At 41.9% G+C, this 21,324-nt stretch overlaps 1 protein-coding gene across 1 annotated transcript in view; it reads left to right on the top strand.

The window, feature by feature from the left end:
* Nucleotides 1-221: 221 nt before the first annotated feature.
* LOC119458216 (exocyst complex component 4) overlaps nucleotides 222-21,324 on the top strand; it is a 62,623-nt gene continuing 41,520 nt past the window's right edge. The window contains exons 1-12 of the mRNA XM_037720051.2: nucleotides 222-405; nucleotides 653-693; nucleotides 811-899; nucleotides 1,115-1,177; nucleotides 1,266-1,404; nucleotides 1,536-1,624; nucleotides 1,706-1,782; nucleotides 3,671-3,866; nucleotides 7,264-7,448; nucleotides 11,819-12,025; nucleotides 16,191-16,262; nucleotides 17,872-18,015. Of these exons, the coding sequence (XP_037575979.1) occupies nucleotides 334-405; nucleotides 653-693; nucleotides 811-899; nucleotides 1,115-1,177; nucleotides 1,266-1,404; nucleotides 1,536-1,624; nucleotides 1,706-1,782; nucleotides 3,671-3,866; nucleotides 7,264-7,448; nucleotides 11,819-12,025; nucleotides 16,191-16,262; nucleotides 17,872-18,015 (1,374 nt within the window). The 5' untranslated portion in view covers nucleotides 222-333. The remainder of the gene's footprint in view (nucleotides 406-652; nucleotides 694-810; nucleotides 900-1,114; nucleotides 1,178-1,265; nucleotides 1,405-1,535; nucleotides 1,625-1,705; nucleotides 1,783-3,670; nucleotides 3,867-7,263; nucleotides 7,449-11,818; nucleotides 12,026-16,190; nucleotides 16,263-17,871; nucleotides 18,016-21,324) is intronic.

Below are 21,324 nucleotides of genomic sequence, written 5' to 3'. Positions count from 1 at the left end.
ACCCACTCTCGGGCAGCAACGAGAAAAACGCATTAGAAACAGTTTCGCACACAAATTAAAACATCTAGATGATAAAACTTTCAGTTCACTAAACATATTAGTTTTTTTTGTTATAATTGCTCTTGTGTTTATATTGTTTTGTATTTTGAAATAATTTTATACACCTAAATATATATATTTTTTTTAGTATCACCGTACCGTACTGCTCTAGCACCGGCCGAAACGCCCGGCCATCGAGAAAATGGCGTAATCTATGGTGTGTGCGGCGGCGTGAGCTCTTGTGGCAAAACGTCGAATCGAACTTTAATGCTTTCTTGACCACGTTACAGGAAGATGGCAAACTATGTCACTTCATCGGGTGGTCCTGTGCGGCCGCCGAGAACTTTCAAGACAACGAAGGACTCGGTAACAATTTGTTTTTATCGATGGTTGCATTCTACCGCTGTAGGCGGGTGCGATGGACTCTTGGCATTTTATTTCCTTCGTAGTGCATATTTTGCTGCGCACGGCGGTGCTCTAAGTAAACCAGTTCAGCACGGAACGTGTGTGATATTCCCAAAGGATGACTGTGTTGCGGTCTTGTTTGTTAAAGCCCTGTCTCTGGGTCACACGCGAAGTACTGAACACGCCCTTTCTGTCGTTTTCATTTCAGAATGGCCTGCTTATATCGGTTATCAGGTCGCTCTCTGCCAGGTATGAATGGCTTACGTATTGTTTCACAGCACATTACTGTGTCGTAGAATTTATGAGCTTTCCTTTACTGTTACCTACTGACTGCGTCGTTTCCGCCCTTTTCCCCAACCTTGACAGCCAAAACAGTGCCGATCGTGATCGCGAGAAAGCGAAACTTGAGAAGGACTTTAAACGTAGTGATCAAAAGTTGGATGACTTGGTTGCACGTGAGTACTAGATATCGCCTGAAAACGTATCGTGTGATATTTAAGTGAATGAGCTAAAAGAAACGTTCCATTTTGCAACGTCCTGCACATATGTTTCCCATCTTTAAAGGTTTATTTACATTCTAGGAGTGAGGATGAATTTCTCTGTGTATGTAGCATGGAATGTAGAATTTCTTCTGCCTTATTAATCGAGGAAGGTAACGGCGTTTTTACAGAAAATAAGGAGGACCTCACACGTGCAATGCAAGATTTTAGTAAGATATCATCTCGAATATCAGGCAAGTTTTTTTTTCTTTTAATTTTTTTCAGCACATGCTTTTTATGATTTTTATAAGCAGTGCTGAAATTTAGGCACTTACATTACAGCGTCACGGAGCAAAGTGCAATGTATCAAGGAAAAGCTGACAACTTGCAAGACTCTTCTGCACTGCAAACGAGATGAACTAAAAAAGCTTTGGCTTGAGGCTGTTGAGCACAAGCATGTACTTCAACTTCTTGAAGAAATGTAAGTTGGTAAAATAAGGGGCTAGTGGATCTTCTCATATGCAAGTTGTGACCATCTTTTGAAGATTTTTTTTTTTTTTTTGTCGTCTTGCTGTTTAACTCTTATGTCTGTGCTCGTGCTTGCATTTGCAGTGAATCATTAGTTGAAGTGCCGGATAAGATAGATGCTTTTCTCAGTAAAAAGCAATATCTTCATGCCACACAGCTGCTTGTGTCTTCCGGTGAGTGGGGCTTATTTCGTCTGTGTCTTTGTGTGTGCACTTGTTTCTGCCCACCTTTCTCAGTGCCTTGTACACTTGCAGTAAACCTTGTTGAAGGAAGTCTCGAAGGTGTTGAGGCCCTTAAAGATGTGAAAGGAAAGCTTATCTTCAAGAAAGAGGTAAGCTGTTGCTGTGATTGAAGGTAAATACTTAGGCTCATTGGTATGGTATTTTGATATATATATATATATTTTATGGCATGGGGACAGAAGGCAGAGACAGGCATAGAAAACACTGATACAAAAAGGAATTAAAAGGGCAACACGAACGCCAACTATCCAACTAAAAGGTCACGCTGTTTCGACGGGAATTCAGGGCGCAGGCTCCTTTCCCAAGCGCATCACCCCTGAAGAAAGCTGAACGCCAGGCCGGGGCACGCTTGTACCCATTTGAACCAGTGGGTGCCCGGTGGCGGTGGGAATAGAACCCATAGCCTCATGCAGCAGAGGCGGGCGCTCTACCACTAAGCCACGGCTTCTCTACTTCTACTTCTCTACTGGTGTAAAGCTTCGGCGGCAACACGATTACGCCACTGTCGAACATTTACACCAGCAGTGAAGTATAATACACTTGGTTACTGCAATATTAGCTGTTTTTTGTCTGTTTGATTTCTGCGCCACCAGGTAGTAGCACCATACAGGCTGCTCACGTTTACGGTTCCGGCAAAACGCCCGGTCCGCCCGCGTTTACCCGATTACCGGACAAGCTAAACCTCTCTAGCGTCCCATTCGATTCGGTCTTCAAGTTGAAGTCATCAGTTGTAAATGTGAATATTTTCCAATACTTTTCGAATATTTCAAAACATCAACCACCTCCAAGTAAACATAAAATTGGAGCAAAAGTAGGGTACATTTTCACCCTCACAAGCATAGTATAGACATAAAACATGAGAGCATGCTTAGTGGAGCAGGCTACGTCACTTATGTAGCCATACTTTACAGGCTGTAAAGCGATCATTTGCAATCGTTGAAGTGCCCTGCACATGCGAAGAAACTACTTGTTTTTCCTCCTAGCGCTCCATTTGTGCTTTTAATAAACAATGCTTCATAGCATACTATTATGTAATCACAAAACTTGCTAACTTCAAGAATACCTTGATGTGAACATGGTTTTATAATACTTCCGATAACGACTATTAATTATTCGAAAACTGTTCAAAAAGTATTCGATTTGTACTCGATTCGGTCTCCAAAACCACTATACGCAGGCCCCTAGTTTTATGTTAATTTATACTTTGCATAGTCGTTATGAGTTTTGCTCAAACCGAAAGAAAAGCTTTTTCCTCTTCCAAGAGTTGTTTGTTGCTTCTGTTATTAGCTCCTGGAATGTGGCAGGTCCCACAGTTATCTTCATCGTGAACACTTCTGGCATTTTCACTTTCTTACCTATTCTGCACCTGTAATGGTTCTAAGAAAGAGTGTAGCTCGTGCAAACAATAGGATTCGCAACCAAATTTGTTCTTTCGCGAGGAAACATATCTCTACTGTCTTCCACAAAACAACACATAACTGTATGCTGTATGATATATGATACAGCATACAGTTATGCTTCTATTTGTATTTGTATTGTATTTGGAAATGTATTTCTCAATTGAAACATCACTGTAGGCTAATAAAGAGGAAAATAACTCCCTGATTTTTTTGCGTGCTGATTTAAGTGTATGAATTGTTGAAATAACCTGTTCATTTATGAACTTTTTGCACATTGTGTGACGATTTTTCAAAGCAAAAATAACTTAAACATTATTTTCAGTGCTAGAAAGGACATAGATTCCGGGTGAATGTGCAGGAATTTCTTTCTTTTCGATTCTGTTATGCTAGAAAAAGTTGTTCTATGCGTATCGTATGATACACCATGCGGTAAGGGGTTAAGTCTGTGTGAGAGAGAACGTATGGCATACCCGTGAGTGTCTGCCACTTGAAACTGAAACTGCCAACTTTATTTTTAACAGCGGGACACATTGTTGCCACACTTCATCGATACAGCTCAAAGTTGTCTATTTTGCAGCGGATGTATGAAGACCTTGTAGATGAACTGCACAGGCACTTGTACCTGAGGAGAACAACAGAAGCACTGCAGAAGTTCCGACGCCAGAGCTCGGACAGGAAGGTGCAGTTTGGCTCAATTGCTCAATCGAGGTCTGCACATTTAGAGCTTGCTCCTGTTGTACCAGGGCAGAATGCCAGCTCTCAGGAACTGAGGAGTAAGTTTTCCTTTCCTCGCCCTCTTTGGATACATCTCAAAGTTATAAAAGCTACAACTCCCCATGTTCAGCAATCGCTTCATCCCATGTTGAGATGTTGGCCAGCAGGGTTATGAATTTTATTCTTCATTGTGAGATTTCTTGTAGTGTGTGTAGACCATTGGGATTTCAAACTACAAATAATTATTATGCAGTAAAACCTTCCTATAACGAAGTTGGAGGAGCTGCACTTACTTTGTTTAATTCATTACTTCGTTATAACAGTTGTCCACCCTCGCTAGTGCCATTGGCCGTCAGGAGGGGGCTGAGCCGATAAAAAAACCTACTGTATTCCGTTAAAGGACCATGAAAGATTTTTTTGATGCGGCGTCTTCGTAGGTAAGATGACTAATTTCTCTAGTGCAGCTGTCCAAGCTAATCTATTTTCACTATTTTGTGCACACAAATGGCTGCATAACAGGTCTTAGTGTTCCGTGAGCACGCTGCCAGCGGAGCGCTGCAAACCTCTTCAGTGTCATACAGTGCTCTTCACTGTATGTGAGCAGATGCTTACAAACAACAAGAAAGCATTTCCTTATGCTGGCGTCCAGTGAGGGGTGTTGCATGTAATCAGGCTTGCAGCACTTCACCTTCACTTGCATACAACGGCGAGCATTGTATGAATACAGCGACGAGCATTGTATGAAATCGGAGGCTTCTAGTGCTGCATTAACACATTCACAAATACTGATAAGCCATGTGATTGCTGAGAACATGAGTAAAAGGTCATAGTTTGTAACAATCCATTTCATTTTCCATTCTTGTCATTCCTCGCGCTGAGTTTCCAATCCTGGCAAGAACAGCGGCACGGCTTCATCTGAGCCAATGATGAAGGTAAAAAAAGACTGAAAAATGAAATGAATTGTTATAAAATACGATTTCGCGGTGTTAAACTGCTTGGCTGCGTATGTGCAGTAGTTTATTGCGGCCATGGTTAAATGGCACAATAACGCTTCAACTGGGGCAAGTTGGTACAACATCATCCGGTTTTCTACACTGGTTTGGTTGTTCGTCCTTGACCTTCTTTGTGTTGTCATTGGTGTGAAAATTGGCACAGAAAACCGAATGTCTGATAGTGGAGCACCGAAGCATGCTCCTTGGATGTACCACGAGCCATAATGTAGTGGGCTATGTACACAGAGTGCAGGAGTCTGCGGTGTTGATAGAATGCGGTGACGAGGCAGCAGTGGTAGAGTGCAGTCGTGGCCACTGACTTGGCAGCGCGCCAGTTTAGCATGTTGCCCGGTAGCCGACAGCTCGCAGGAGTTTTTAACTGTTGAAATAGGCAAAAACAAGCATCATTGCGTACAGCCAGGTTCCGGTCTAATAAGCTCAACATTCCAGCCTATTAGGCTTGAATGAGGCCCATGGCGATGAGTCTTCGAAGTTGATCGATAGGTTGTGTGTTTGCGATAGGTACACGCTTTGTTTAATTCTTGTCACCACAACTTAGGCAAATGACCGCACTGTCGTTTTGTCTTGGATCTGTTTCTGTCCGCAGTTTCACATTTTACACAAAGAACAGTAGCTCCAGCTCTTAGGTTCTGTTTTGCTCACTGATAGTGGCAAATGGTAGTGATGATGTATGCTGCGTCACACTGTCTCGCGTGTCGCACGCACTTTGAATTGCAGTAGAGGAATGAGGACCCTTCTGTCACTTGACACAAAACAAGCGATTCGAGGTTTCAGGAAGGGTACTTTAACAGTCTACATTGATGAAAGGGAAAAAATTGTAATCCATCCGACTGTGGCACGAAGCTACAAAGGAAATTCAAATGGGTTTCTCAAAAAGAGAGAAACCCGTTTTTGCTTTTTCCCTTTCATAAACTTTCCTCCACCTTGCGGGCTTGCACAGAACTGATTGCCATATTCAGTCTTTGACTTTATATTTGTCTTTGGTGTCTCTTCAAAATGAGATTTTAACTGCGTGTGTTTCTATGGAAATTTCATGTGGAAATATGATTATTTTATTGTATTCATTAGTGTGTTATAACCCAGTTCGTTATAAAAAGGCTTAACTGTAGTTTTACTGAACCCAGTAAAAAAAAAACGCACACACTTTGGGTCTGATTTGTTTCAGCCCCAAAACACGATGGCACTTTATTAGTGTAAGCTGGCACAAATTGCTTTCTTGAGTTCAGTTTATTCGGAATCATGTCGCATGTTATCAGGGGCACAGACAAAATATTGCAACAGTGTGATATGATGGAAATCTGTGCTCCCAATTTTACAGGGCATATTTTTTCTTATTTATTACATTACAAACTGAAATGGAAAGCGTGGCACTGTACAGTAAAAAAAAAATTCAGCACATCTACATATCCACATATAACAAGAATCAAAATGGGCTAACAAATGACAGGTAGAAAGAAGTAGGTCTCGACTAATGAAAAACCACACATCATCCACAACTTCTTCTTTTACCAGTAATGAATGCTCCCAATAATTAAATCCAGAAGAATGGCAAGTCGCATAACACGTCATAAGAACACATCACACAGTTGTCGACATGAAATTGAATGTAAATGAAAATGCTCGTGTAGTAAAATGTAGTGTAATACTGATGCAGGTAGCCAAAAGTGGAGCAGTTACTCGCCATATTTTGTCTGGCAGTGATTCACATTCCCATTCTCAGGATTACGAATGTTATGTATTGTCAATCTATAACACTCGTAATCCTGAGAATTGGAATGTGAATCACTGCCAGACCAACTATGGTGAGCAAATGCTCCACTCTAGACTAGAAAGCCTGAAATCCTACAAGAATCCAATAGTAACAATGCACAATTTTCTAAATAATTCAGTATGAGTTAAATGATGTACTTTAAGATCTATACAAATTATGTGCTTTTGAAATACTAGCAGTTTTGCACTGTAAACATCGGTTGGGAAGGCCCTACAATGGCACCAAACACAAACTTGAAGTGACTAAAAAGCTGTTAGTCTTATCATAAGTTTGTCTGAACAAAAGTGATCCACAAAACTAAAAGTCTGCTATTCCAGGTGCACCCAAGTCTTCGCAACAGTAAACAATAAATGAAACAGCTTCAGAACCCAAACACATACGTAAAAACACATTTAAAAAAATTCCCACGATTCAATTTGCGCTCTCAATCAAGCAAGCTGGCTGAATATTTCTGAGTAACCTGTATGAGTTCCTTTGTACATACTACAGTGAAGTGCATATTCAGTGTCCCTGTGCTTCTAGTTGCTGATTAATTTGCCCTCATTCTGTGGTCTGCTAGCCTCCAGGCTAGCTTGGATGTTAAAGTGACCGCCCCACAAGTCGTTGGTCCTGGGATTGATGCCCAGACCCGGAGAAATGCCTTGCTTATACAGTGATGTACACATTCTGCAGATTCCAGCACTGCAACATTGAGTTCTGCACCTTCCAGCTTCACAGCTGTTGACACCGAAACCAGTAGTTTGCTTAAACTGGAAGAATCTGGCCAATTTGGTGAAGCACCACATTTGGCACCGAAATACACAGCCATCCTGGTCAGGTGCTTGGCTTTGCTCAACCGCATTCCTGATACTGTTGAGGTAGGTGTAGTGCTGCTCACATAATATCTTCAAGCTTTATGGTGGCGCACACTCTGTGTTTACATTGACAATATCCCTAGCTGTAGAAGTGTATAAAATGTTTAACTTAGTGCCAGCATTCTGTACCAGCATTGGAAAGGGTACACATTCTTTTTTCCCGTTTTTTTTTTTTTTTTTTTGGGGGGGGGGGGGGATGGAACACTTATTACTGCAATGCTCAGCTTAACCCCTTAGTGCATCAGTTTTCATTTTCTTGTGAAACAACTTGAAAAGCCTTTGTTTAGGCCACATATGCCCAAGCAAACCTCAATTTTCTAATGAAATGCCTAGTTGCGATATTATAAGCAGAAGTTGTCACATATCATGCTTATCAAACACCATGCAGTTACGAGTATATATGGTGATGATACAGAAATAGCATTTGAATTGCAGAAAACTTGCAAAAGATAACTGAGCCATTAAACATGTCTGAATCCTTGTTGTAAAAAAATGAAGCATATTTGTTGGAGTTCCATCTAGTACAAGTTACGTTGTAAAATTTGATGTCATCCTTGATTGACTAGTTGGTTGTCCAAATATCTAGGCTTGAATCTTTAGAGCGCTTCATTCTGTATCAATTTTTTCTTTGCTTAGTCTATAGGGCATTGACGCAGGCCAGAAGAATGCCTCCTCTCCGTTCCTCAGATGTTCTATATGTAGTATGGTTTAGGAGAAAATTTATGTGCTCAGAAACTATTTTTCTTTTTAATGCTGCAGATTTTGTGAAATAGAATGTGCTAGACGGGTTGGTAGCGTTTCTTTAGAACGGATTAGACGGATTGCTAATGTTTCTTTAGAACGGATTAGACGGATTGCTAGTGTTTCTTTAGAAGATGTATGTTATCAAAAGCAGGTACTATGGAATTGAGGGGGGGGATAAACTTTTTGGGCTATAACCAAACAAGTTCAGCCACATTTAGCTTTTAGTTTGCATTATTGCTTGAGATTTCTTATGTTTCTTGTCGCCAGTGGCACTTTATATGCGGCATGCCAATCGCTTGTTTTCATTCACATAATAACGTTTGAGCAATCAGCAAGTTATATGATATTTTGATCACTCATATTTGGGTTGTATGTTGTGTACTTTTGGCCTTGCAGAGGAATTTCCTGAATAAGTCTCTCTGCTAGGGGTGTGTGAATAGTAGTGTTTGAAACCGAATTGTATACAATTTGAATAGTGCCAGAAGCAAATAGTCAAATATAGAATATTTTTTGAATAATTTGCAATTAATGTACAGCCTTCTCACCAATATTATCAAACAATTTTCACATCTTGGTGTTCACAGCATTAGAAAACTTGTTATTACACTGAAAATTATATAACATACTTTATTAAAAGCACAAAGGGAGCATTAGGAACAGCTAGGCAGTTTATTCGCAAACTCTGGGCTCTTTAAAGCATACTCCGTCATGCATTATTGTATAAAGTTCAGAAAGGCAACGTTGCGGGTGAGTTATGTTTGTATACCTTTGCAACCAAACCAGAAATGCGTGTGATCTGTGGGAATGGCAGAGTGAAAAAAAAAGCACTTTTCCTTCAGTTTAGATAGTCGCGGTGGATGATGTCACTATTATATCAAGTGTGTTGCTAAGAAATATATTCAGATTTAATACGATGAGAGGACGCAGTTGATGCATCTATACATAGAAGCAAACAAATCCCAACTGGAACAAAATTTCACTTTGGCTAAATTGGTTATAAATGAGCAGTATATACCACTGAAGCAATCTTTGCTAAGTCATAGGGCTGGTAATTGCATAATTTTCTTATTAGCTGCCTCTAAACAGCACTTAAGCAGATGATGCGTACACCTGGTGGTTAGTGGCTATGACGGAAGTCCCAGCACGTTGCCTCCGAGATTTTCCAGCACACTGCGGACAGCCGGGGGTTCTGCCTTATCTCTTAGGTTATGCCAGGGAGCCGAGCATTCTAGGTCGTGCGTCGCTTATGGCTTTGCGGTAATGGCGGCATCTTTTTTTCCCACAGTTTTCATACAAAAAAGTGCTTTTCTTTGCAAAATTTCTATGACACTTGTATTGCATGGAGGCTCCTCTATATCTGCACTATCTTAAAGAGGCCCTGAAACATTTTCTGAACATAGTAGGAAAAGTTGCCTATCTGTAGAAAAGGTTCGTGTGAACATGTGAGCCAAACATTATCGCACTTTATGCAGCTGGGAATATACAATCTCATTTCAAAAACAGTGAAGCATCGTTCGCCTTCGCCATGTCCTCACAAGCAGTGAAGCCTACCAACAGCTATTGGCTGATTTCGTGATTGCGAGAACATTCTCAGTAATACTATTATTGCTAACTTAAAGGTAAATAAATGAAACATATGTCAGCAATCTCAGAAGGACAGAAAAGGCATTTTATTGCGATAGCAATTATATGGACACTCCAAAGCAGATTTCTGCCGTCGCCGTCGCCGTGAGGTTCCGTATGACGTCAATGGAGATGAAATCGTCGCCGCGCGCCGCCGAACGCTGTGTGTGCGGGTGAAAGGGCGCGAGGGACGCGCGCTTTCACGGGGAGTCAACGCACGGCGGAGAACAAACGCGCGTTCTGCGCCGTGCTCCCTTAAGGTATAGTGCCTAGAATATACTTACTAAGTATATTCTAGGCACTGTACTTAAGGGCTGCAGAAGTAGGCGTCTCTTTCCTCCTTTACAATCACCATATATGTAGAGCAAACGAGCCTTCTTCCGACGCGCGAAAGGCCGAGGGGGGAGGACGAGGGAAGGGAGGCGACGTTTAGCTGCGGCACCAAGTGCCTATTTATATCAGAGGCTCCGGCAACAGTCACCAACGCCGCACGCATTTTGTGCGAACGCGGGCAAAACGCCGACGGCGTCGTCAACTGTTCTGCGTGTTGCCGGTGCTGTTTATACAGCTGATTAAGCTACTATAATTACTCCGTATAGCTCTCTACAAATTTGCTATCGCAATTGATGCTTCGCCTTTCAGGTGAAACTGCGACAACTTTTCATCTTTGCACTGCTGGTCTACAGATGACAGTTGCACTTAGCTGCATCTCCTGCGCGTGGCCTCCAAGGTAGCAGCAACGTGCTGCATGGAGTAGATGCTGTGGTTGCCACAGGGTGCAGTGACTAGCCTTCTCGCTGTTAAGACACTCACCTTTTTGGCGAGGCCTTGCCCTCTTGCCACCTGCTTCAAGCACGCTAGTGGAGATGAAATCAGAGTGAAAGCTGCTCATCGGTGCAGTAACTGCATCTAACTCCGCTTATACTTAAGGATTTGAAACATTTTTGCAGCCGGAGATTCATGGGGTGACATCCTTTAATAGTCAGGCCATTCTATGAAAAATAGTGTTTCAAGGACCCTTTAAACTAGGCTTTTAACATGGTCAAAAATTTCATTGCTGTACAGTTGCAATACAGGTATACCATATTTAAACCAAATGATATTCAGAGTGATCATGATATTGCCCAAGAAGTTTGGTTCTTTGAGCAATGCAGCGTGCTCTAGTATGTTTTGTCCACTTTGGATGGGATGGAAGTTATTGCATTTCTGCATCAATCTCATGTTTGATTATGCTCAGTTTAGTACGTGAAGTATTGAAAAACTATGAGAAAATTATTTGGATTTTCGAATAGTGACTATTTGATTCACAGACCGAATCGAATGTGACAATATTCTATTTTCATTTTAAAGTTCCGAATATTCGTACACCTCTACTCACTGCAGGCATCGCGGAGAAGCTTAGTTCACAATGCCGCTCTATAAATCCATTTTCATAGATAAGTTATAGTTCCTGACGTAGCTTTATTAGCTTGTAGTTATGCAGTCATGCATTGGCCATGTTTTACACATGCCTGTAGCATGAGTACATGAGGCACCCAGAAAGGCTTGGTTACTTGTTTGCTTAAGTGGGAATGGTGGTGGCCACAACAATGGATATTACAACCCAGGTGTCTGATGAGGTAATAGAATGAAAATGATACTTATGTTTGTGAGCATACCTGTTGAGAAATTAGCAAAGTTTTCTATGGGCTGTGCTGGACTATGCTGTCGCCTTACTACCAATGGCTAAGCATGCTCTGGGGAACATGTTGCATCACATACTGTAATAAGGAATTCTCATCTGCATTTCATACTCCCTGAATGATAACATGAAAGCTACAAGCTTTAATGTTATGTTTCATAGCTACAAGCTATGAAAAGCATTGTTAGTGAATTGCAATAGCCAAACCATTTCTTAGCCGCCAGAAAATGTATTCTTGCTGCAGAGCAAACCCAAAATTTGTTAGTCTTAGCTTACAGTTCTTGTGGAACATGAGTGTGCATGGTTTGATTTGTTCTTTTTACAGCTCATCAAGGAACGCTGCCAGACTGAGCTATTGGCAATGGTGCGGCGGACAACCCAGGTGCTTCTGGACACGAGCAATGGTTCTGCGCAGACAGCTTCAGCTCTACAACCACGGCTGCTTTTAGACCTGTTGGATCTTCTGTTTGAGCAATTTCATAGTGTGGCCAGTGGACATGAGTGTGTTTTGATGAACATGCATGCTATGGTGGTGAGTTCCCTTCCTACTTGAGATGTGATACTGGAATGTTTTGCTTACAGTGTCTTGAGGGGACAATAGGAAGAAATATTAACCCCTATATGCCCACATTTTTTTGGAGTCACTCAAAAAATGTAAAACTGCAGTTTCTTGCCTCTAAAAAATTTGTTCATGTTCAGAAGTGTCCAATAATCGGCTAGTCAGAAAAGTAATCTTGAGGAAAAAAAATAATTGTGTTCATTTTTACGGTAGCAGTACAGAAAATTAATTTAGAGAGTTTTGCACATTGTTGTGAATCGGTCAAGTAACATCAACTTTAAATTTCATGATGGTTGAGAGCATGGAAACTCTTCACAATCGCCCATCACACATTCCAATGTGCTTCATGTGTCGTTAACTACGAAGCAAAGTGCAGATGGCGTAACCTTGACTGTGCAATGTTGGCACCTTATGCTGTTGTGTGAATCCCGTTCAGGCAGAACTTTGTGCCTGCATGTGAGTGTAACTTGTTCAGTCCAGGATGGGCACTGATGAACTTGGTAGGCATGCACACACTAGTTGCCGCCTGCTTCTTTGGCCGTTGGCCTAGCCAGTGGGCATGATCTCGAACCCACTCGCTAATGAGCCACTCATACGAACATATTAGTGGCACGCTTTCTGCAATGGCTTGTCACCCACCACCACTCCAGCCAGCGGTGAATTTTTTTCATGGTCATACTACCAAGGTCGTCGGGCCAAACGAGTGCAGATGTTGGTAGCTATGAAAGTTAGTTTGATACGAACTAAAAGCAAATCAGTTTGAAGCAGCTGTACAGGAATTGGAGAGCCAAAAAATCAACTCGCCAATGAAAGCGAGGGTATAAAGACAATCTGAACAGCGTGACTTTGCTCACAGCCTCCATTTCTGCAACATCGTGTGTACAGATGTTGTCCAAGACAATGTCGTCCGTGTATGTCAGCTCAGGCACCATCTGCCCATTACGAATGTAAGATAAATCAAAACCTAACTCACTGTTTTCCAGTCGTCTGCGGAATGAAGAATCAAATTTTTCTTTAAAAAAATTATTGTTTTATATTTTGATTGCACAATTATGCATCATCATTTTCCGTCACATTTATAAAGTCTGTGCACTTTTCCAAACAGAAGAGTGCTAAAACTGATTCTAATGGAAGCATTTTATCCCTATAGGGGCTTCATTTTTTCGATTCATACTCTTGTGATGAGGCTTAAAACCACAAGTTTTGGTTAGATTGTGAGCTTTCCTGCTGTAACAACAAGCAAGCACTAACTAGCCCTGGCTGTGCTGGCACCAGCTCATTCTTAACTTATCACCAGTGCTCTGGTGAAGGCTGTTTTCCTACATGCGAGAGCCTGACAAACGAAAAGCTGTTGTTTCGCTGTTTCAGAGCAAACTCCAATATAGTGGCTGAGTCTCAACAGCATGTTTTGGCTGCTGTGCCCCTAGGCTACATCTGCTTCATGCACTGTTGTAGAGATGGCCACTTCTATAGCCATACTGTGGTTTAACAGAGGCCACAAAGGCTTTGAAGAGATTCTACAGGAGTTGGGCCGGGCGTCCTTCCAACTCGGGAGTTGATCGCTCTGCAACCGGAGAGACTAGAAAAGAATCAAGAGTATCTGAAAACAGCTGAAGCTAAATTTTCTTATTGCAGTGTATCAAAGAATGCTCAGCTGGATAAGGAAGCTGGCAATAGTTCTGAGGATACCCCCTATGCAGCAGGATAATTTTGAAGTTTTAGACTTCTGAAAAGAGTAGTCTGCGTTCTTGCATAGTTTAATGTAAATTGGTCATTTGCAATGTAGTAAGCATGTTCTGAAACTTCGTTTTTCTCTTTTTTTAATCTTGCACTGTTTTTACTACTTGTGCACAGAAATTCATGCATTTAAAGGGGCACTAAAGGCAAATATGAAGTCATGCTGAAGTAATAGATTAGTGCTTGAGAATCTCTAAGGCGTCAATATTATTGCAAACAGAGCTTTAGTAATAGAGAAATTGAGGTAAATGCAGGACAGAATTAGACACTCCACCGGGACATTTAAGTACTTGCCCGATGACAAAGGCACTCCTCATTTATATTCTGTTATTAGTACTCGACCACTTCTTGTAAAAATATAATTGTATTGCATTATAAGACAAAAGAAAATGCTACTTGCCCAGTTCTGTTTCATTTTCAGAAAAGAAAAAAACTAATTGACATTACCCTTGACAACGATGCGGGAAAGGTTTCGTTTTTGCTCGGCTCTGCGCCGCCCGTGCTTTCGCGTTTCAGTAGTTCTGTTATTGCGTAGTACTGCACTAGTTTTGCTGGCTCGCGTAACTCGCACAAAGTGCAAGTAGCAGAGAATTCCACTTCCATGCAATGTCACGGGATGCCTGAACGGTCCACGCCACTTAGCTGCAGCGGCGAATCCACTGCTCTGTCTTGGCTCTGCTTCTCCATGGCCGCGCACTTGCATTTTGTGCAAAAAACTGTACCGCCGTTTGTCGGGTGCCATTTCACTCACTGACGGCAGCAAAGGGCAGTGATAGCATGTGCAACATCACCACTCCCCGGTTGGGTGGCGGGAGACTTCAATTAAAATAAAGGTATTTGGACCCTTCAGATGCAATTTTGTCGTAAACTAAGTCTTTTCTTGGCACGAAACAAGCATTGTGAGGTTTCTGGGATGGTATTTAAACAATCCACTTCGACTTAATAGGGCTATTTTTCTTTACCTACACTGGCTACACGAGTGTAGCTAGTGTAGGAAGCCGCCATTTTTTTTACTTGGTGTAGAAAAGTGTAGCTCCACCCACTTGCGCGAAGCCATTTTTTATAGATGTAGTGTAGCATGAAAACTACACTTTCTACACTGTAGTTTCAATGAGTGTAGGCAGCAGATGATGAACAAGCAGGCTGGTGTTGCAAATGCGTGGCGCCATTTTGTCTGCGACTGTCGGTGCTGATAGAGCGACGATAGTGAATATTCGCTGCAAAGACAGTAACGAAGGGTTGGCGTGACCATGTGTCGCAGAGGAAAGTGAGCTAATCTTCCAAGAAGATAAAATTGCTCACGGATGGTGCAGAATGTTTCAGACTCCGCGCTGTTCTATGCATTGACAGGTTGTCTTCGTGCACTGCGCATTCGCGATGTATTTCGCTGCAGTTTGTCTCGATTTTTTGATGAAAGGAAACTCGTACATTGGCGTTTAGTTTCCGGCAAGGGCATATACGCAGCCAGTAAGTGCGAAGTCAGGCGAAGTGTGGAGTCAGGTGCTTTTCGTCTGCTGATGCAGAAGACGACGTGCAATCTGCTCTGATTGGCTACAGCCCAGTCAGCCAAGTGCAGCACATGACGTCATAGCCTCTGCCCGGCACTACACTTGTCTACACAACCCTGTACGATGTGTAGGTAAAAAAAAAATAGCCCTAGTATTTGCCTTTAGTGTCCCTTTAATGTGACTCAATCTTGGCCTATTTGTACATGCACATTTCCAAGGATGTGTAGAATGCAAGTATCGAGGCTTAAGTCTAGTTTGCAGCAATGTTGGTAATGTTCTTTTTAGGAAAGAAATCAATGTTATCGATAACTATAGTGAACACTAAGTTTTTTTTTTTTTTTTCAAAAGTAAAGCTACAAGGCTTTGCATGAAGCCCAAACCTTGCACAAAAGACCATACTTTTCCCACTTCCGGGAAGCACAAAAAGGCAAACAGATACTAAAGTTATATACGAAAATAGGAGAATACATATATTGTGCATCAATTTAATCGAATTAGCCTTATTATGAAACTGGATCTGTGAGACGCATGTCTTGTTAAATCCAAAGTTATATATGAAATTTCATCATGGTTATTTTATAGTTTGATGCTTCTTTATTATTTTTATGTTCAGCAAACTTAAGGTTTATGTATGGGAGCAAAATGCTTACCTTATTGCCTGCTTCAAAAGGGTTAAATCCAGACTGATATGAAATTTGATCATGGTTTTTCTATAGCTTGAAGCTCATTTATTGGTTTTTATGATCTGTGAACTTAAGGTTAGTGTATGATGGTAGCAAAATCTGATTGCCAGCACTATATCTGGTGTTTAGTAGTTTGCAAGTGGTGTTATTTTGCCATGTATTTGTGTTAGTTGTGAAAAAAGAGTAATTATTGTACATTTGAAATCTTAGAATACCCAAGGACCTGAGAATGGTATACCGATGTACAGCTTGGCTGATGTGTGGGCCAGAATACAGGCTGTGGTAAGTGGGATGCATTCCACACTAATATATCTTGATTACATAGGTATCCTAAATTATTATCGTCATTGTTACTTCTTGCTTTTAGAGACACCTACATCTAATACAAGATCACTAATGCATTACTGAACTTCAGCATTATCTTTGAAGTATAAGCCTATTGTAAATTAGTGCTTTCATGTGTTGACTACTCATTGGCAAGAAGTATTTCATTTAATTTCAAAATTTAGCAGGGCTCGTACTCCCACGCAGCGATGTGCCATTTTATTCACTTGTAAGCATTATTTTTGCAAGTACGTTAATTTACAAATTTTTTGAATTTATATACTCTCTCAAGCTCATTTATAGTTCACCGATTGCCCATGTGCAAACTCACCTTGAGCATGGGCACTGCCATTTTAATGGCAGTACTCAGGGTGTTGTGGACAAGCCTACTCGCAGAGCTTTTCACATTGCCGTTTTATGATCCGTCCATTGACTTCTGTAAGTCAGATTTAAGTCTGTTCATCTGCAAGGATTTATGGCTGTTTTGGTTCCATATGCTTTGCTGATATTGCTTCTAGCTGTATTATTTGTAGTGGCACATGACACATTAACGCAAGTGAGAGAAGAGTAGCTTATGTTAAATCTTGTCTTGAACATGAGCCATGCTTTGATGAATGTAGCTGTGACTTGCCTGATTCAGGGTGCCATTTGACATATATTTGAGATATCAATGCTTAAAGTGTAAACAAATTCACTTATTTGAGAGTTTTTCTATTGATGCAATTGCAAGCTTATACTGCTGTTCTTCAAGGCATCATAGATTCACTTGATTTTGTCTTTGTCAAAAGTTTCAAAGCTATTGTTGCATGATTGGACCTGTCCTTCGTCAACTTAATAGTATTCAGATACCCTGTAGAAATTTTATTGCTTAAACCCCGAGAGAATAAAAGTTATTCAATCAATCAATCAATCAATCAATCAATCAATCAAACCCAGAGATATTGAGAGGTACTGTGGTGCTTGCTATATACAAATGCTACAAATGAGCTTTATACAAATGCTTATAAATGGGTTTCTCCAAGATGTTCATATTTCATTTTCAGTGCCTAATTATTCCTTACTGTTTGTGAGTGGTGTTACATAATAGATAATTTTGCCTTGCCGACTTAAGCTACTTGCAACGTTTGCAGTATATTGCAATTTATTTGTAGCACTCGTCCCGACATAGTGTGAGGTATAGCTTCTGACTGGAAGCTATATGCAAAACTGAGTTATATTTATGCAGACAAAGTAATGTCAGAGTTAATATGTTTACTTGTAAATTTTTGTATAGAAAATTTATTAAGATATAGCCATAATGCCGCAAATTGTTGGGCAGGGGAAACAAAAGGCTGTTAAAAAAATTGAGATGTGCATGAATGGTAATGTGATATAAAAGTGGTCGGGTAAAAGTATGTTATTCAGAGAATCCACGACGTAACACATTGGTACCCCATGCAGGACGCGCGCGCTGATCCAGGCGGCCGTGCTCTGAGTGATTGCTTATATTTGCAAGTTGTGCAATGCTGAGCTAGATAAATCTTCCTTTAAAAGTTACACAATTATCATGTGCTTGTCATTTTTTCAGATGGAATACGTTGTGGGGAAGTACCTGGACATTCACAATACTGGTTCTGCACAACAAGTCCCACCACCTGTGTTCACTGATATGACAGCAACAAATGACATCGCTTCCTATTTCACTCGAAGGAGAAATGTCAAGCAAAAGAAGGTAAACATTTTTCATGCTTTTTTGTGCATGCAAACATGGTGCAATGCAGTTTAACATTTGTAACACAATGTTAATTATTGCAAGAAAAAATTTATTCATTGCAGTTTAGATTTACAGAAAAGAAGTTACAACTTTATATGAAAAACAAAAAAGTTTTGCAGGTTTATGAGAAATGGGTTAAAGTGGGCACTGCAACAATTGACTGTTCATGTTGGCTTCCATAGTGGAGTGCCATGAAAGTGGAGGACTTTGCTAAGATTGTACTTGGGTGAATTTGTATGTTCTTTGTCTAGGGAGCACATGGTTTTTTTTTCTTTTCTTTTTTTTTCATACATTTATGCCCAAGGTACTCTAGCAGCATTTGTGGATTTTTGGTTTTTCCAATATGGTACTTTGTACTCTTTATGGCTGTTGCTGCAGCAGCATCTGTGTTATTTCCGTCATCGTTATTAGCATGAGTTTTTGGGCTGATTTTTTGAACGCATGCTTACTGCTTTGCTAGGATGTCTTTCATAAGACTGATGCCTGCCCTTGTGTGCCTTGTGCATCAGAGTCTTTCCTCTGTGTAGTGCTCTTACGGCTCAGGCAAGTATCTTTTGAGTGTGCTGTGAAGTCTCAAGAACTGTATTTTTGTGCTGGTAATGGCACATTGCATAATGCTGAGTTGGAGAAGCTGGATGCATACGTACTGTAGCAGTGCATTTGTGCATAATCGGGATGTGCAAGTGGTTTCCACAGTACAATAAAACTGCTTTGATTCGACTCGCTAATTCGAAAAATCAGATAAGTGGACGTACAGTCCAATTTCTTGGACTCCCTAGGGGGCCGGGAAAACATCCGAAAAATCAGGCAGTCCGAAAAAATAAATGCATGCCTTTTACTGCCCCCAAGGGCTCAAATTGCCACAGGCACGTCCAAAATAGATCTGAAGTCCTGCCAGTACACCGAGTGTACTGGCAGATGTATCGGTGCTCGTACTGTCATGGGAGACAGCGGGTGCATGCGTGTATAATTAAGGAATACATACCGTGTCCTGTGACAATTGCCCCTTTTCACTCATGGTATGCTTCACCGCGTAACATAGCTGTATTGAGGCAAAACTGACTTTTGGGAACCGGCATTATGCAATGCGTCGAGCTTTCTGAGCTTCGAAGCCATTGGTGAGGATTAAAAAGGCAGGGTCAGCGCCATTGCTGACAGCGGCAAATTGTTTCTTTGAAAAACACGCCACCGAACAGCAGTAAGCTTGGTAACGAACAGTTAGGCCTAGTCTTGCCGTGGTGGTGGCTACGGCTGCCAGCGGATCTACATGCGAGAGCACTTGTTCGAGGCAGCGAGATAATCAAAATGGCGCTGGTGGTGGCTCCAATTACGCCGTTTTGGACCTGCCGTCATGGCAAAAAGTCTGGAAAATCGGACGGCGAAGGGTTTATGCGTCCGAAATTTCCGACGTTCTTATACATCGACTATATGGGGAATGTGGCGGTGCCGCAACGGCGTCCGAATTATCGGGCATATCCGAAAAATCGGTCGTTGACTGTATTTGCCCACACACTGGTTAATTTGGACATCGTTTGAAGCTCAGCGATTGCGGAGCGCTGCAAATGTGCGATGCAAAAGAGCAAAAGTGGTGCTAGCGTCCAACTGAAACGAAGTGGTGTAGTCCGCATTGCCATAGTCATCAGCAGAATTTGTACGTGAACAACTGGAACGCTGGAACTATTCGTGCCTATGTGTACCTTTATAGCCTTTATTCCTGTGTTTACCACTGCGCATAATGCAGTGTGCCTTCATAACTGCGTAGTCGTAATCCATGATAGCGTTGATAGTGACCATGGTTTCGCCCGCAGCGGTTGCGGCAAACAGTCGTTTCATTTTGACTCAGTGCAGTGCCTGTGCGTACAATGTCATAAACGTGGCGGAAGTTTTCGAGGATGAAGAGCACCGGCTACATCGAATTAGATGGATGATCCATTGGGGACCAGCTCAGTGGTAAAAAAAATTACGCCATCTTCCCGTAGGGGAACTCTGAGTAGTATGTGAAGCAGCCATGGAGTCGACTCAAGTTCCCATTAGTTTTCAGTTCGTCGTTTCCGTTAGGTTGAGGTACGTAGCTACCAGCTTCGCGAGCCCGAAGTTCGGGATCGGCCTGTCACCGCTGCCATTTCGTGGCAGCGGCTCGAGCCCTCTTCTCCGCGGCACTGTCCACGGCGCTGACACTGGCGTTGATGCTGGCGCTGTCCGTGGCACTCATCGTGGCGTTGCAGGAGGAGAATGAGAGGAGCGGAGCGCGTGTGCGCGTCATTATACTGCGAGCTACAGTGGCGCCCCTCAGCGAAGTATGCAGCGCCTACCGTCGCACCTCTAACCTAAGCTGCTTCGCATTATAGCGCGCGGAGCCGCAGGTGTTGCCATTCGTTGCGCAATCCAGAGAGGAGAGGAGCATCGGAGAGGAGCGGAGGAATGCCGAGAGGAGAGATGAGACAAGGAGAGGAGGGGGAGGAGGATGCGCATGCGCAGTGCGGGTGTGGACGCCGCAGGGCAGATGGATGGAGGGAGGGAGAGAATGACATAGCCCCGACCATAAGCTGCTTCGCATCTAAAAAAGAATCTTAATGTGCACGTGGTAGTGATAAGCGTATCTTGGATGAAGGCGTATGCCACGGCTGGGCTTTGAAGGAAGTTGCGATATGTTCGCTGCTGTGAGTGCTAATCAGTGACAAAATGACGAGAATTGCAGCTTCTGCACTGCTTTTGTGCAAAATGGAAACAGGATTTGCCGATTTATTCAGTAAATGAAAGCGTGTTGACGTAGTAAGCATTTGTTTATTGTTTTCTCGTTGCCCTTGGTAACTCGACATTCAGTTAATTCGTACAGTTCTTTTGGTCCAGTGAAATCCGAATTAAAGGGGTTTTACTGTAGTGGACCTTCATCGAGAAAGTGCAAGAATTGGGTTGAAGATGAATATGCAGAAGACAAAGATAATGTTCAATAGCCTGGCAAGGGAACAAGAATTCAGGATCGCCCGTCAGCCTCTAGAATCTGTAAAGGAATATGTTTATCTAGGTCAATTACTCACAGGGGACCCTGATCATGAGAAAGAAATTTACAGAAGAATAAAATTGGGTTGGAGTGCATACGGCAGGCATTGCCAAATCCTGACTGGGAGCTTACCACTGTCGTTGAAAAGAAACGTGTACAATCATTGCATTCTACCGGTGCTAACATACGGGGCAGAAACTTGGAGGTTAACAAAGAAGCTCGAGAACAAGTTAAGGACCGCACAAAGAGCAATGGAACGAAAAATC

This window comes from Dermacentor silvarum, chromosome 1, assembly GCF_013339745.2.
Source record: "Dermacentor silvarum isolate Dsil-2018 chromosome 1, BIME_Dsil_1.4, whole genome shotgun sequence".
In the NCBI taxonomy this organism is placed as follows: Eukaryota; Metazoa; Arthropoda; class Arachnida; order Ixodida; family Ixodidae; genus Dermacentor; species Dermacentor silvarum.
This window is presented reverse-complemented; position numbering and strand designations above follow the sequence as displayed.